At 36.7% G+C, this 15115-nt stretch overlaps 1 protein-coding gene across 1 annotated transcript in view; it reads right to left on the bottom strand.

The window, feature by feature from the left end:
* The window catches only part of exoc4 (exocyst complex component 4), a 147119-nt gene that overhangs the window by 35306 nt on the left and 96698 nt on the right, over positions 1–15115 (bottom strand). Inside the window, exons 10-11 of the mRNA XM_073838059.1 lie at positions 3627–3763; positions 846–1001 (exon numbers count right to left, since the gene is read on the bottom strand). Of these exons, the coding sequence (XP_073694160.1) occupies positions 846–1001; positions 3627–3763 (293 nt within the window). The remainder of the gene's footprint in view (positions 1–845; positions 1002–3626; positions 3764–15115) is intronic.

Below are 15115 nucleotides of genomic sequence, written 5' to 3'. Positions count from 1 at the left end.
AGACTTTTTAACAAGCTTTTATCACTCTGTATAGGATTGCCATACATGTGGCGTAATCCCTCTTTAGCTGATGAAACTGTCAGGGTCATTTATATGATAAAAGCCTCCCGCTCGCCGTCTGCGCTTAGCTTCAACAGGTCGGCTAGATTGGATTTTTCTGTCCCACATAACCAGTTCATTTATTTATTGTACAATTGCAGGCCAGGGCACATCCAAACCGACAGGAGAACACTTTGAGGGCAATTTTGATAAAACCGAAGGCCCCCCTCCTTCTCGTCCAATCACAGTTTTCCTCATACTTGTGTCTTCTTTAATTCAAGTGAGCACTTGAGAGGAAAAGGGAGAAAGGGAGGGAGATAGAGCGCGCAAGTGAATTGAAAACAGAATTGCGTGTGTGTTTGGGATGCTGGAATGTTCCGGCAGATAGTGTGATTGCCTGCAGTTGAATTCGTTCTTGTTCAAAGATGTCTGCTGAGGCTGTAAGGGCCAGATTTCATCCTCTGTAACAGCACACAAACAGAATACCAAAATGCTTCGTTGGCATCTAACAGCTAAAAATAACCATCGTTTTTGACGAAGACAAAAAACCCAAATGCAATTTCTGAAGTACATAAATGTGTTTATTGATCTCTTTACAGGATGTAGAGGCCTGCGGATCTGTGTTACACAGCACATGTCCCTCGGCGCCTCTGACTGTGCGTTAACTTGCCTGAATGTGAGCTGATAGGAGTTGTGTGAGTGTGTTTGTATATACTGTGTGCTCTGTGATGAATCTGTGTGGTGAGCTCACATTGGGGACAGTGTGTATTTGTAGTATGTAAGTGCGTATTAGCGTGTGTTCTCACCGTGTGAAGTCCTCTTCCTCTTCTCTTTTCTGTCGGAGCTGTCTGGGTTGGGTCATGCTGGCCCAGTTGGGCAGAGACTGCAGCAGGCGGCTGATGTCTTCATCTTTAGCCCAGGACGCACTGATGGTCAGCTTCTCCTCGCACTGTACGATACCCCTACAACACACAGTGAGCTTTTAATACAGTATTAAATTAAGTTTTTAATGAAGCAACTTAACGTTTGTTCAATTCTACACTCTTAAAAATAAAGGTGCCATAGAAGAACCATTTTTGGTTCCATAAAGAACCATTCAGTCAAAGGTTCTTTAAAGAACCATTTCTTGCTTACCTTTTTATAATCTGAAGAAACTTAATTGCCACAAAGAACCTTTTGAGAAACAGAAAGGTTCTTCAGATGTTAAAGGTTCTTTATGTAACCATTTAGACAAAAAGGTTCTTCTATGGCATCGTAAAGCACCTTCATTTTTAAGAGTGTAGTTCTAAAGTGACGTTTTGGAATTAGTAACAGAGGCTTGGGCTCAGCTGTTCAACTGTCAAACTTTGATTTGAGTCCATGGCGGAAGGAAGTAGTTCGCACAAAAGAGGACTTTTAAAGACACTACGTTGTTATTTTGTTTATTTACACACTTATGCCGTCAAACTGTTGTATAAACGCAATATCACATTTGTAGATGTGAGATGTGGCTGTATATCAGCACGCTGTGATTACCTGCTACCTCGTGGCCATGGCCGAATCACAGCAGTGCCGTTATACAGCCATACTTCATGTCTACTCATGTGATATTGCTTATGTATATTATATAAAAGTTCTTAGCAATGCATATTACTAATCAAAAACTAAATTTTTATATATTTACGGTAGGAAATTTACAAAATATCTTCATGGAACATGATCTTTACTTAAAATCCTAATTATTTTTGGTATAAAACAAAAGTCAATACTTTTGACCCATATAATGTATTGTTGGCTATTGCTACAAATATACCCATGCTACTTACAACTATTATTATATTATATTATATTATAGCTCCACAGTGTAATGTGACCGAAAACATGTGCTAAACACTAGCCTGACATGGTATATCACCCTACTCAGATCATAAGTTAAATGTACACCGCAATAGCTAAATATACTATGAAACACATTTAAATGTTCATTATCCACTGATTCGTTAAGTACTATATAATGATGTTGTTAATGACTTGTAAATGGAAGTTATCATAAAGTGTGATGAAACACTGCGCAAGTAGCTAAAATAAGAACAAAGTCCTATGATTGTCTCAGGGATCGGCCAAGCTCCATTTCACTTCATGTCTCAAAAAGTGGCAAAATATGAAAATGAACCGTAAGTTCAGATAAATGTCTTCAGTATTGCGTAAGCGGGCCATTAAAAGTGGATGACAGCTGAACACGGCTCCACAGAAGAGTTTGGATGATACCGAGAGGCAGACGAGAGCGCGGATGAATGAACTGTTATTGTCTGCAACGTGTAGATTGATTGAACAGATCGTGTAGAACGCAATGCAGTGCATTTCACTCATCTTATGGATGAGAAAGAGGGAGAGAACAAAAGAAAAGACAGAGAGGAAGACAAAGAGAGAGACAGATTGGTAGCATGTGATTACTGTGCGAGGAAACGGCTGCCTCTGCACTTTCTACCCATGATTGAGCTCAGTGCAGACCCCTGCTGACTTACACATATGTGAGCGGACACAGACAGACACACACAATTCATTTAAACACATGAGCAGACCAATCATCCAATGTTTCTAATACCAAGGTTTTCAGTAATCCATGGACTCCCCAGGGGTCTGTGAATGTACTGCAGGGAGTAGACAGATTTTTCTTCATTTTAAAGACTATTTTCTAACTATTTTAATGAACATTAATTAATGATCTGAGGCATTATGTAATTTATTAATGTTAGATAATGTTCCTAACAAAGTAGCATTAGAGACAAATGCTCCATCTGTCAGACCTCAAAATGAATCTTTTTACACTTTTATTCATTAAAAGAACCGGCTCGTAAAAATTATTTATTAATGAATCTGTCAACACTGGTAATGTTGTATGTTTTTGATTCACCAAGAACCACTTCATAAGACTCATTCGTTTTAGAATCAGACTACACTGGTCACGCTGTATGTTTTTAATTCACTAAGAACCACTTCATAAGAGTCATTCGTTCAAGAATCAGACCACACTGATTGTGCTCTATGTTTTTGATTTACCAAGAACCACTGCATAAGAGTCATTTGTTCGAGAATCAAACTACACTGGAAACACTGTATATTTTGGATTCACTAAGTACTACTACTTCATTTGGTCACAAATCAGACTACACTGGTCACACTGTATGTTCTTTTTGCATGCAGCCCACCTGGACAATTCGACAATAAGACATTTATTAATTCCTCAAGAACCACTTCATAAGAGTAATTTGTTCAAGAATCAGACTACACAAGTCACAACGTATGTTTTTGATATACTAAGAAGAACCACTTCTTAAGAGTCATTTGTTCAAAAATCAGACTACACTGGTCACCCTGTATGTTTTTGATTCACAAAGAACCAATTAATAAGAGTCATTTGGTCACAAATCGGACCACACTGGTCATGTTGCATGTTCTTTTTGCATGCAGCCCTCCTGGACAATTCGACAATAAGACATTTATTGCCAATATGTTGCAGTACATGTTCTTGTTATTGAAGTAGATTCAATACAGACAACACATTTACTGTGGTAAAAAAATGATTTTGTGTGTCACAGTATTATTACCTGTATGCAGAATTGCAGATCTCTTTGAACTCCTTGAGCTTGTCACAGACCATCTCCAGGAACTGGTTAGAGTAGGCACTGAGGTCCTGCATCAGACTCATTAGATCCTGAATGGACTTCTCCACAACCACAGTGCTCTGAAAACACAAACAAACACACACTCAATATGATACACTCCAAAGTCAGGGCATCACCTCTATTCGTTTCTATGAATCAGATGATTGCTTTAGAGACTGTAAATGTCGCTGTTGTTAAGGTGCGGGGGAGGTTCGGGTCTGAGGTCAGGGTTGAGTTTAAGGATGACCAATCAAGATGCCCTCTATAAAGGACCGTGGATAGACTACAAAATGCTACAGTCTATTTGCTCAATTGCTCGCCTTAGAGCAAACATGTCAAATAGCCCGAAAAACAAACATGATCAAAACCCTCCATTCACCTGTCAGATCCAGACAACCCTTCTGCTGTAAATGAACCGCGGTGATACAGAAACATATGACCATATGTGCAGCAATGACAAACCTCCACTCGTCAACATCAAGCACTTCCTCAGCCTTCCCTACCATTAAACAATTTTGCCTTGCCATCAAAGCTAATGATGCTAATAACAAAACAGAACAGAAGCCCAAGTACAAAAAAGGTTCACGCTTTAAACACTGTGAAGAGCCAAAACAAAAGAGCCATGAGTGTTAGCATAGCTACCAACATTTGGCTGTGTTTCTAATGCCAGCAGTGACTGACTGAAAGTGACAGCGAATGTTAGCACAGCATTGGCAACGGTGCTGACTAGTGCACCAAATCATAACTTCCTTGTGGCATTGGCAAAAACGGGTCTGTTTAACTGGATTCAGCATTAACTCAATTCAACCACATCGTGACTCATCCTGCCCAGCAGGGGGCAGCGGCGAACGCCCCGAGTAGTTTGTTCTTATTAGCGCATTGCTGCACATTTGATGTACAATCTGCTAATACACATATCAATGCCTGCTGTTTGTGCCCCCTGCCTGAGCCCCGGGGGCGGAGAGCGAGGTAATGATCCGTGGCACTGCCCTGGCCCGTTGAGCTCTCTAGCAGTCAACTGCACCAGGGAACTGAGGGGGGTGGGGGAGAAAGTACTCAGCGGGGGAACGCTAGCCTTCAAAGCTGTGCCTCTGGTCACACTGGAACAAGTCCATCAACGGCGTAGTGTGTCCGATTATGTGTGTGAACGAGTGTCTAGAAAAGATTGGCATGGTTACTGGGAAATGAGCATAGAACTTACATATCAACGTTTTTCAGCATTTTGATTAAAAAAAAAACAGAATGGAGAATAATATGTATATATTTTCAAACTGTACATGTGTGTGTGTCTATGTGTATCAATCAGTGGTGTGTGGTGGTGTTCTGAAATTAGGAAATATATAAACTAAAAAAAAATCTATATATATAAAATAAAAATATTATATATACTCAAAATATAGGAATATGTATGTGTGTGGTCATGCTGTATGTTTTTGATTTACCAAGAACCACCAGTGTATGTTTTTGCTTCACTAAGTACCATTTCATAATACTCATTTGTTCAAGAATCAGACTACGCTGCTCATGCTGTATGTTTTTGGATTTACTAAGAACCACTTGATAAGAGTAATTTGTTCAAGAATCAGACAACACTGGTCGTGCTGTATCTTTTTGATTCACCAAGAACCACTTGATAAGAGTCATTCGTTTAGGAATCAGACTACACTGGTTATGCTGTATGCTCTTTTTGCATGCAGCCCTCCTGGGCAATTTGACAAAAAGACATTTATTGTCAATATATTGTAATACACGTTCTTGTTATTGAATCACATTCAATATAGACAACACATCTACAGTATCTAACCATCCATCTATCTATCTATCTATCTATCTATCTATCTATCTATCTATCTATCTATCTATCTATCTATCTATCTATCTATCTATCTATCTTAATGAAGTTTAAATGAGTAAATAATTCTTCATGGTCTTATACTCACAAGTCATGGTCAGTCGTGACAAAAGGGGTGATTGTGAAATTGTTGTGGCCTTTAGGAAAGTCTATACCCAAATGAAAATGCGGATTAAATCACAGTCAATGCTTATGTTGTTAGTTAATTTTATATTACCAACATATTACTGAATAGATCATACATTTCTGATATACTACCCAGCCCTAAAAAAAGCAACAGAGACTGACCAAAGAAATATCATACTGAAAGCTGCAATATTGGTCTCTCTCTCCCAGTCTCATTTGTGAAGCTCAATATTTCCCAGTAAACAAAGTCTCTAAGCTCCATTATTCAAGTAACAAATGCCCCAGTGCTCTGCGGCACATGTCTAATTCTCCTCATTTAACACACTCATTCGTCTTAGCCCCAGAAATCATTAAAAAGTAATCAAGCTCCAGAGAGAGAGAGAGAGAGAGAGAGAGAGAGAGAGAGAAAGAGAAGGAGAGGAAAATAGAGTTGAAGGATGGATAGAAGCCTCGCAAGCGAAACAGACAGACAGACGGCAAGAGCTTTAGAGGAAAAAATCAAACCAGCAGAGGTTCTCTTGTCTCATCGCTAGCAAAATCCTTCCTTTCTACTTAAATGTCACACTGTGCCATGGGAGGTTTAAAATCTGTTGCTGGAAATTTCTGCATCTCCTGACCCATTCTTACTCTGCACTTGCACTACAGAGCACCTTTGAATTCTTATTGGAGTACGTCCAGCCGCGCCAGCCTTGATTACAGTCCTGCTTCCTTGTACGGAGGTGTTTAAAATGAGCAGAGCTGCTGGAGGGAGTGTTTGCTAATGGCAGAAGGTTTAGCGCAGTATAAATGAAGAGAGTCATAATAATGAATGCTCAGCGTGCAGTGGGACTCGACTGGTGAGCGTCAATGAGAGGGAAACACAACACGCAGTGGAGCGGAGAGAGAACTTAACGCACATGCTTAGGGACACTCAAAGGCCTGAGTATGTATATACACACGCAAATCGCACTACACATACACGCGCTCTCTCAAGGAATGCTAAGTAGAAATGGCAGAGCTCTTCGTAATGGCTGCCAATAGTGTTGAATCTCTCACAGGCAGCTTTTCCCAACAAGAATAAAAATACTCATGTTTGTCTGTCTTACTGAAATCACATTCACATCCTGTGAACTTAACTTCTATTCAAAATAGCCAAAAAGCAAAATCAATGTGAAATATTGGCTAATGTAACTGCATTCGTCCTTGTCAAGAAAGTCTTTGACCTGAAAGAATGCATTTTAATTATGTTACAACTGTATTTGAAGTCAAAGTTTGAAGCTGTTTTACACAGATGCTGTATCAAACTTATTTTAATGAGAACATTTCCACTATAATCAGTCAAATTGTTTTGTACTTTCAAATAAATGAGGAAAGTTTTTGACTAGATACTTTTAAATGAGTAAAATGTTTGACTGAAAAAACTTCTTTTAACATTTTTATATCTCTGCAGCGTGAGCAGAGAGGTCTATACAGTTCCAGTAAGCTACTGTAAGAATACAGGGTTCACAAACTTTTGGAACATCATTGCTTAGACCTATTTGAAGTTATCCTAAAAGGAGGAGAAGGGCAGTTTTTCAGCATATTTCATAAATTAATATGTGACCCTGGACCACAAAACCAGTCTTAAGTCGCTGGGGTATATTTGTAGCAATAGCCAAAAATGCATTGTATGGGTCAAAATGATTGATTTTTCTTTTATGCCAAATATCATTAGGAAATTGAGTAAAGATCATGTTCCATGAAGATTTCTTGCAAAATTCCTACTATAAATATATCAAAATGTAATTTTTGATTAGTAATATGCATTGTTAAGAACTTAATTTGGACAACTTTAAAGGTGATTTTCTCAGTATTTTGATTTTTTTGCACCCTCAGATTCCAGATCTTTAAAAGATGTATCTCGGCCAAATATTGTCCTATCCTAACAAACCATATATCAATAGAACGCTTATTTATTGAACTTTCATATGATGCATACATATCAGTTTTGTAAAATTTAACCTTATGACTGGTTTTGTGGTCCAGGGTCACATATGAACTATTCTGAAGCACAGTATAAAAAAACTTAAATTAGATATTTAAAAAAGAACTCTGATCAAAATTAGAGAACAATCTGTCAATCTGGCATCTACTGCTAATTTCCTTAATTATATGACAAACCCTATTTAACTGGCAGAATTCCTCCAATTTTCACTGAGACTACAAGATGGTAGGCCGCTCTAAGGTGGCTGATACCCTGCGACAGGAGGTTGTCCCGATGAAGACCAAAGGGATGACCCTTTCAGCCATTCCAAGAGAAGCTGGTCATTCCAAATATGTGATTTCTCAAATATTGCAGGTTTACAATGATACTAATTCCAAATCTCCCCAAAACGCTAGTTGTCTACTTAAGACAAATGCACAGGAAATCAGGATAATGCAGAGATCTTCAATGGGAAATAGGTTCAACACTTCAGCTGGAATTGCTTGCTACTTCAATGCTAAACAGGGTAAGGATCTGTCTCAGCATGTCAGAAAATTCAGAATGAAAGCACAATCTGCAGTGACCAATCCTCTCATCAGCAAAAAGAATCAAAAGGCTAAGCTCATCTTTGCTGAGGAACATGTTTTGTGGAAAGAGAAGAACTGGTCCACAGTTTACTTTAGTGACGAAAGCAAGTTTAATTTAATTGGGTCTGATGGGAAACATTTTTGTTCGGCGTCAAACTGAGGAAAGACTGAAGCTCAAGTGCGTAAAGAAGTCAGTGAAAGGTGGAGGAGGAAGTGTCATGGTTTGGGGGATGTTTCTACAGCATGAGTTGGGCCTCTCATACAGATAGATGGCAGGTGAATGCAAATGTTCATTACGACCTTCAGTAGCATGCAGTTCCTTCCCTGCAAGCATCTCCAAATCAGCCTGCAGTTTTCATGCAAGACAATGGAAATCACACTGCAAAACAGGTAAAGCAGTTCCTTGAAGCTAAGAACATTGAAATAGTGAAATGGCCGGCCCAGAGTCCTGATCTAAGCTTGACTGAAAATCTCTGGAAAATTTGTGTTTTTCACGAAATGAAGGTTTTGTTAAAATGCCTTGATTATTTGCCAAAAATATTAATTTCCATTAATTCTCTAGACCTTAAAATCACAAAGTAAACGTTTCCGGGTTTTCCACGAATGCAAGAACACCGAATCCAGTTCAGAATGGATGACAGGTTGGTGGACAGATGTTGAGATGAGGCTGTGTGTGTTTAGAGGAGGTTCACGGGCCATGGGTTTTCTCCATTAATCCAGTTCTGACCCCATAGCACAGAGTTCAGAGCATTTAACCCGAACCGTTCCGGCACTTCAATTACACCACAACAGACACACACACACACACACGCACACACACACACACACACGCACACACACACACACACACACACACACACACACACACACACACACACACACACACACACACACACACACACACACACACACACACACACACACACACACACACACACACACACACACACACACCTACACCAACCCCTTCCAGAGGGTTACAAATACAAACATTTACACATGCTGTGCATACATGCAAACATGGTATTTGCAGAATTCATAGACAATTAATGTGGTAGAGCAATTTCTTGAGGTATTAAAAAATGCAGAAACACACAAGCCTCTCCAGGGTAAAGGAGTGTAATGCATGAGAAGGGCAGCGGTGCGACAGTTCATTCATCACTGTCAGTGTGAGCGTACACCACTGAGACCCACAGACATGCACAAACGTGCCAACATGACCCTGCCACTCAACCGCAACACCACCGCAACGCAACTGTGTGGACAGATGCAGATGCAGGATTTCCCTACTGTTGGTGTATGTGTGTATTGCCTTTAAAGGGTTTGTTCACACACACAAAAACGTCCTGTCACTATTTATTCAATCACGTCTTTCCTAACCTATATGCCTTTATTTTTTCAATGGAGAACAAAGGACAGAACGTTTGTCACTTTTTTCCATACAATGAAAGTAAAAGTGGACTGGGACTATGAAGTTCTAAAAATTATTATAAAAGTGCACTATATTAAAAACAATAAACAACAGCTCTACGATAGCTTTAAATATTTAAAAATTTACATTTTGTGACCATGGACTACAAAACAAGTCTTGGGTATGTTTGTAGCAATAGCCAAAACTACATTGTATGGGTCAAAATTATAGATTTTTCATTTATGCCAAAAACCATTAGGATATTAAGTAAAGATAATGTTTCATGAAGATGTTTTGTACATTTCCTACCATAAATATATCAAAACTTAATTTTTAATTAATTAATATGCATTGCTAAGAACTTAATTTGGACAACTTTAAAGGCAATTTTCTCAATATTTAGATTCTAGATTTTTAAATAATTGTATCTCGGCCAAATATTGTCCTATCCCAACAAACCATAAATCAATGGTAAGCTTATTTATTTATTATTTATTGATATATAAATCTCATAAATATAAATCGTATTTATAACATTTTATTTAATTGAAATTTAATTATTTTTATTTACTTTTTATAATTATCATTTAATAATTTATTACATTTTTAAGTGGAAAGGGTTGGTTTTTTTACACTATTTTTATTTTTTATAACTCATTTTCATTTCAGGTTGACCATTTTGCCAAAAATCTTTTATACAGCAACAACATATTTCTGTGTGAGCTATTCTTTCGAGCCTCTATTATAGCCCTCAGCATTCTGCGTCTGACATTGTTTGAGTCTGACGGGATGAAGCACAGGCCAAACACACAAACTGCAAACATGCATGACATGTGTAACAACTAAATGTAAGCCTGTCATTTCTTCTAAAGCGAGGTGTGTGAGTGACAGGCTCGACTAGCGAAGCAAACCGAGCGGCATAATAGCGCCAGGACTGCACTTCCTACAGTAAATCCACCGGCAAAGGATTAAGCCCGTTTTATTAGAAATGATTTAAATAAAGGTACACCGGCTCTCCATCTTTGGAAAAGAACTGATTACTGAACAAATGAATTCAACAGTGTTCAATCTAAATATAAATCCACATTCAACATAGCTAAGGGTTAATCTAAGGGCATAATGGGTGTTTATGGGTGTGTGCATGTATATTGAGTTAACGTGAAGCTTCTAATCAAATAAAGAATGAATTTGTGCCAACGCCATAGATTTGGACAGAACTCAACTTTTGTCAAGTTATTGTATCTCCAAACTTCTCTTTTCCAGAGTTTTTCAAAGTCTTACTTCAACATAATAATACAGTCCCACACATAAATCCATCATAAATGTAGCAGCTCTGACATTCAACTTCATGTTTAGTTCCCAATCGTGCACACAGGCTCACATACACCCCCTGAAATAGAGCCATATGGGGCTAATGGTGCAGAGAGGGGAACAAACAGAAGGCAATGATATACACATTATCATTATAGAACGGATGTTTGAACACACACATATGCACACCCACACACACCCTAATGCACTGGAAATATACAGTTGAAGCCAAAATATTACATACACCTTGCAAAACCTGCAAAATGTTAATTATTTTAGCAAATTAAGAGGGATCATACAAAATGCATGTTATCATTTAATTTACAAAAATGACCCTGTTCAAAAGTTTACATACACTTGTTTTGTTTAGTGATAGTTGCTCATGAGTCCATTGTTTGTCCTGAACAGTCAAACTGTCCTATGCTCATCAGAAAAATCCTTCAGGTCCTACAAATTCTTTGATTATTCAGCATTTTTGTGTATTTGAACCCAACAATGACTGTATGATTTCAGATCCATCTTTTCACACTGAGGGACTCATATGCGCCCGGGGGGTGAAAACTTTTGAACGGAATGAAGATCTGTACATTTTTCTTATTTTGCCTAAATATTTTATATTTTTCATTTAGTACTGGCCTTCAGAAGATACTTGCATGTTTCCCAGAAGACAAAACGTGTTAAATTTACCCTGATCTTCAAACTCAAAACGTTTTAATGCATCGTATTTCCTTCTGAAGCATCAGTGAACATTTGAACCTACCTGTACTGTAATATATGCATATAAGTCCCTCAGTTGTCCTAAGTGTGAAAAGATGGACCTCAAAAACATACAGTCGTTGTTGGAAAGGGTTCAAATACACAAAAATGAGAAAAACCTAAAGAATTTGTGGGACCTGAAGGATTTCAGCAGGCAGTTTAACTGTTCAGGACAAATGAGGGACTCATGAACAACTATCCCTAACAAAAAAAAACAAACTTGTGTACTCTATGTAAATGTATTTTATGTGAAATATCTTATTCAGGAGAATACTAAATAAAAATAACATGCATTTTGTATGATCCCTCTTATTTTGCAGATTCTGCAAGGTGTATTTAAACTTTTGACTTCAAATGTATTGAAATAACTTAAAGGTGCTAGTTAGGCTTCAAGTTAGATTTAAATCCTGAACTTGGCCTGCTTTAGTGCACCAGGACAGCATATTTGGCCACTTTTTGCTTATTTTACCTCCATAGGCAGAGATTAGCTTCACTTCTTCTGTACTAAACCCCCCGTACCTGTAAACTAAAATACAGCCACAGTCTGAATTCAGGCTGCAGTTGGTGATAAACATTGTCAGTTTCTTCCACACTCCCAGTTTAAGTAGGGGTTTAGCCCAGGGTTAGGCCGGTGTCGGTGGGAGAAGATCATTGGCAACAGGAGGGATTGTTTTTCGGCCCACAGGTGGAGAAACACACTCAGCACGCTACACTGGTGCAGTTGAAGCCCAAAAGACTAACTCTGGCCTGAGGGAGGAACCCGAGTCAGAACAGAGGTGTTTCTGAGGTAAGGACAGAGAAGAAAAACTGGAAGAAAAAAAAACAGGAGGAGGTGACTGTGCCCTAAAGGACACAAAAGAGAGTGCGCACTGCATCACTGTCAGCTGAATCTTGATAAATTCCATCAGTTGAATTGAAAGGACTGCAGTCTTTTGAAGTAATAACATGAATTCACCACTTAAATCTAGTTTGGGTCTGGAGTCGGCTGACCAGCGCATTATGGTGGAGGTTTTCAAACTGCAAGTTGTGAAGAGAGGTTAGAAGAGGGCGTGAAAATGATTTATTGCCAGCATAGTAAAATTGACGCTAAATACTTCTATAGCATATTGGCAAAATTGTTACAATTCCAAAATTCATTAAATGCTATTGCTATTCTATGGCTTCTGATGTCCAAATGTTCTGTAACTTTATAAAAAAAAATGTTTCTTGAATGGCAATGAAGCCAGTGGCATAGGCGTTCTACATTTATAGGCATTATAGCATTATATCTATAAAAAAATAAAATAAAACAAAAAAATAAAATATAATAATTAGGGTAAATTGTCTCTGTTTGTGGGAGAACTTCAGTATCGATTTTGAAACATTTTGTGATAAAATAAAATAAATAAAAAAATCTGGGTAATTTGAATAAAATATCAATAATTTTTCTGTGGTTGTGAGAGACCTTCAGTATCAGTTTTGAAATATTTTGTGATAAAATAGAATAAAATATTAAAATAAAATAAAATTAATTTAAATTAAATTTTAAAAATACAAATAAAATTGAATTAAATTAAATATAATAAAGGTAATTTGTCTGTGGTTGTGAGAGACCTTCAGTATCAGTTTTAAAATATTTTGTGGTAAAATTAAAATAAAATAAAATAAATGAAACATTTTTTTTATTAAATTAAATAAAAAATAGGGTAATTTGTCTGTGATTGTGCGAGAAACATTTTGTCAAATAAAACAAAATAAAAAATATTAAAATAAAATAATATAAAATATTAAAATCAAATGAAATCAAATGAAAAATAAAAAAATAAAATTGAATTAAATAAAATAACGGTAATTTGTCTGGTTGTGAGAGACCTTCAGTGTCAGTTTTAAAATATTTTGTGATAAAATAAACTAAACTAAAATAAAATAAATAAAACAAAATAACAAAATATTAAATTTAAATTAAATTAAATGAAAAAATAAATTAAATAAAACTGTATTAAATTAAATAAAAAATAGGGTAATTTGTCTGTGATTAAGAAATAAACATTTTGTGATAAAAAATAAATAAAATAAAATAAAATAAAATAAAATAAAATAAAATAAAATAAAATAAAATAAAATATTAAATCAGGGTAACTTGCAGGCCATCATTTTGAACCTGGTATGATCTTGTCATCTCTGTACACAGAAGAGTTCCTGCAGACTTAAACAAGGTCTAGACAATGCCACCCAAACCTGTCTGTTTTCGTTTCTGCAGGGATGAGAAGTCCCTAATAAAGGCCTACGCTGTCTGTGCGCCACACCGAGCTGTGCTCCGCTAATGGAGCTGAGCACTACAGGATGCCAATCAACAGATATCACACACACACACACACACACACACACACACACACACAGAGACCAAATATACACCCCCACACAACACAGACCCTGCAAACAAAAAGGTCACTCTCATTAGTTCAACTCTAGACTGATGTGTAGGGCTGTGTGTGTGTGTGTGTGTGTGTGGGTGTGTGGGTGTGTGTGTGTGTGTGTGTGTGTGTTGACGGTGAATACAGTGTGATTAAAAAGGTCAGCTTCATTAGCAAAGCGCTGGTGGCAGCTCAAGTCCACATTTCACAATGAGCTTTGACTGAATGGCACAGACAGACAGTAAATCACGTCTCTGAAAACAGACTCGTGAATAAAACAGCCCAGAATATTCTGACAACATTACAGCTCCAACCATGAATTTAGGCCTAAAATACCTATACTGAGATCTGCTTTGACTGAAAAGACTTACTGGAAATAATATGGATACGTATAGATTCCTGGAAAACAACGGACCTAACATGTAGGCAATTAAAATGTCAAAACTTCTCAGGACTTTACAAAAATATGTAGTTACACTTATACATATAATTACTAGGGCTGTCAAAGGATCAATTGCAATTAATCGTGATTAATTGTTTGACAGCGCTAGTTTTTAAAAGAGGTACTGAATTACATCCAAATTTTATATTATATATTATATTATATAAACACAATTTTTTAATCGTTTGACAGCCCTGATAATTACCAGTGTTATTTGAATATTATTAAAATATATTTGTATAATATTATATTATTTATTATTTACTATAATATTAATATTAAATACAGTACTTGGACATTTATTTATATATTTTCAGTTTTCAGTTTTTCAGTTTTTAGTTTTAGTAAACTACAAACTAACTATATTTTATACTAAAATAAAAATGTAATTTTTTGTCATTTTAATTAGTTTTTTTTTTTTCTATTTAGCTTTTATAATTGTAGTGCTTAAACTTGTTTCAGTTAGTTGCCAAGGCAATATTTAGAATGTTCATTTCAAAGTTTTTAGGTTGAAAATGTTAACTTTAATATTTATTTTATTTTATTTCAATTTTATTTCAAAAACAAATTATTTTGAATATTTTTATTTAACAATTACACTACTGATAGTAA

This window comes from Garra rufa, chromosome 4 (genome assembly GCF_049309525.1).
Source record: "Garra rufa chromosome 4, GarRuf1.0, whole genome shotgun sequence".
Taxonomy (NCBI): domain Eukaryota; kingdom Metazoa; phylum Chordata; class Actinopteri; order Cypriniformes; family Cyprinidae; genus Garra; species Garra rufa.
Note: the sequence above shows the minus strand (reverse complement) of the source record. Positions and strands in the feature narration are given on the sequence as shown.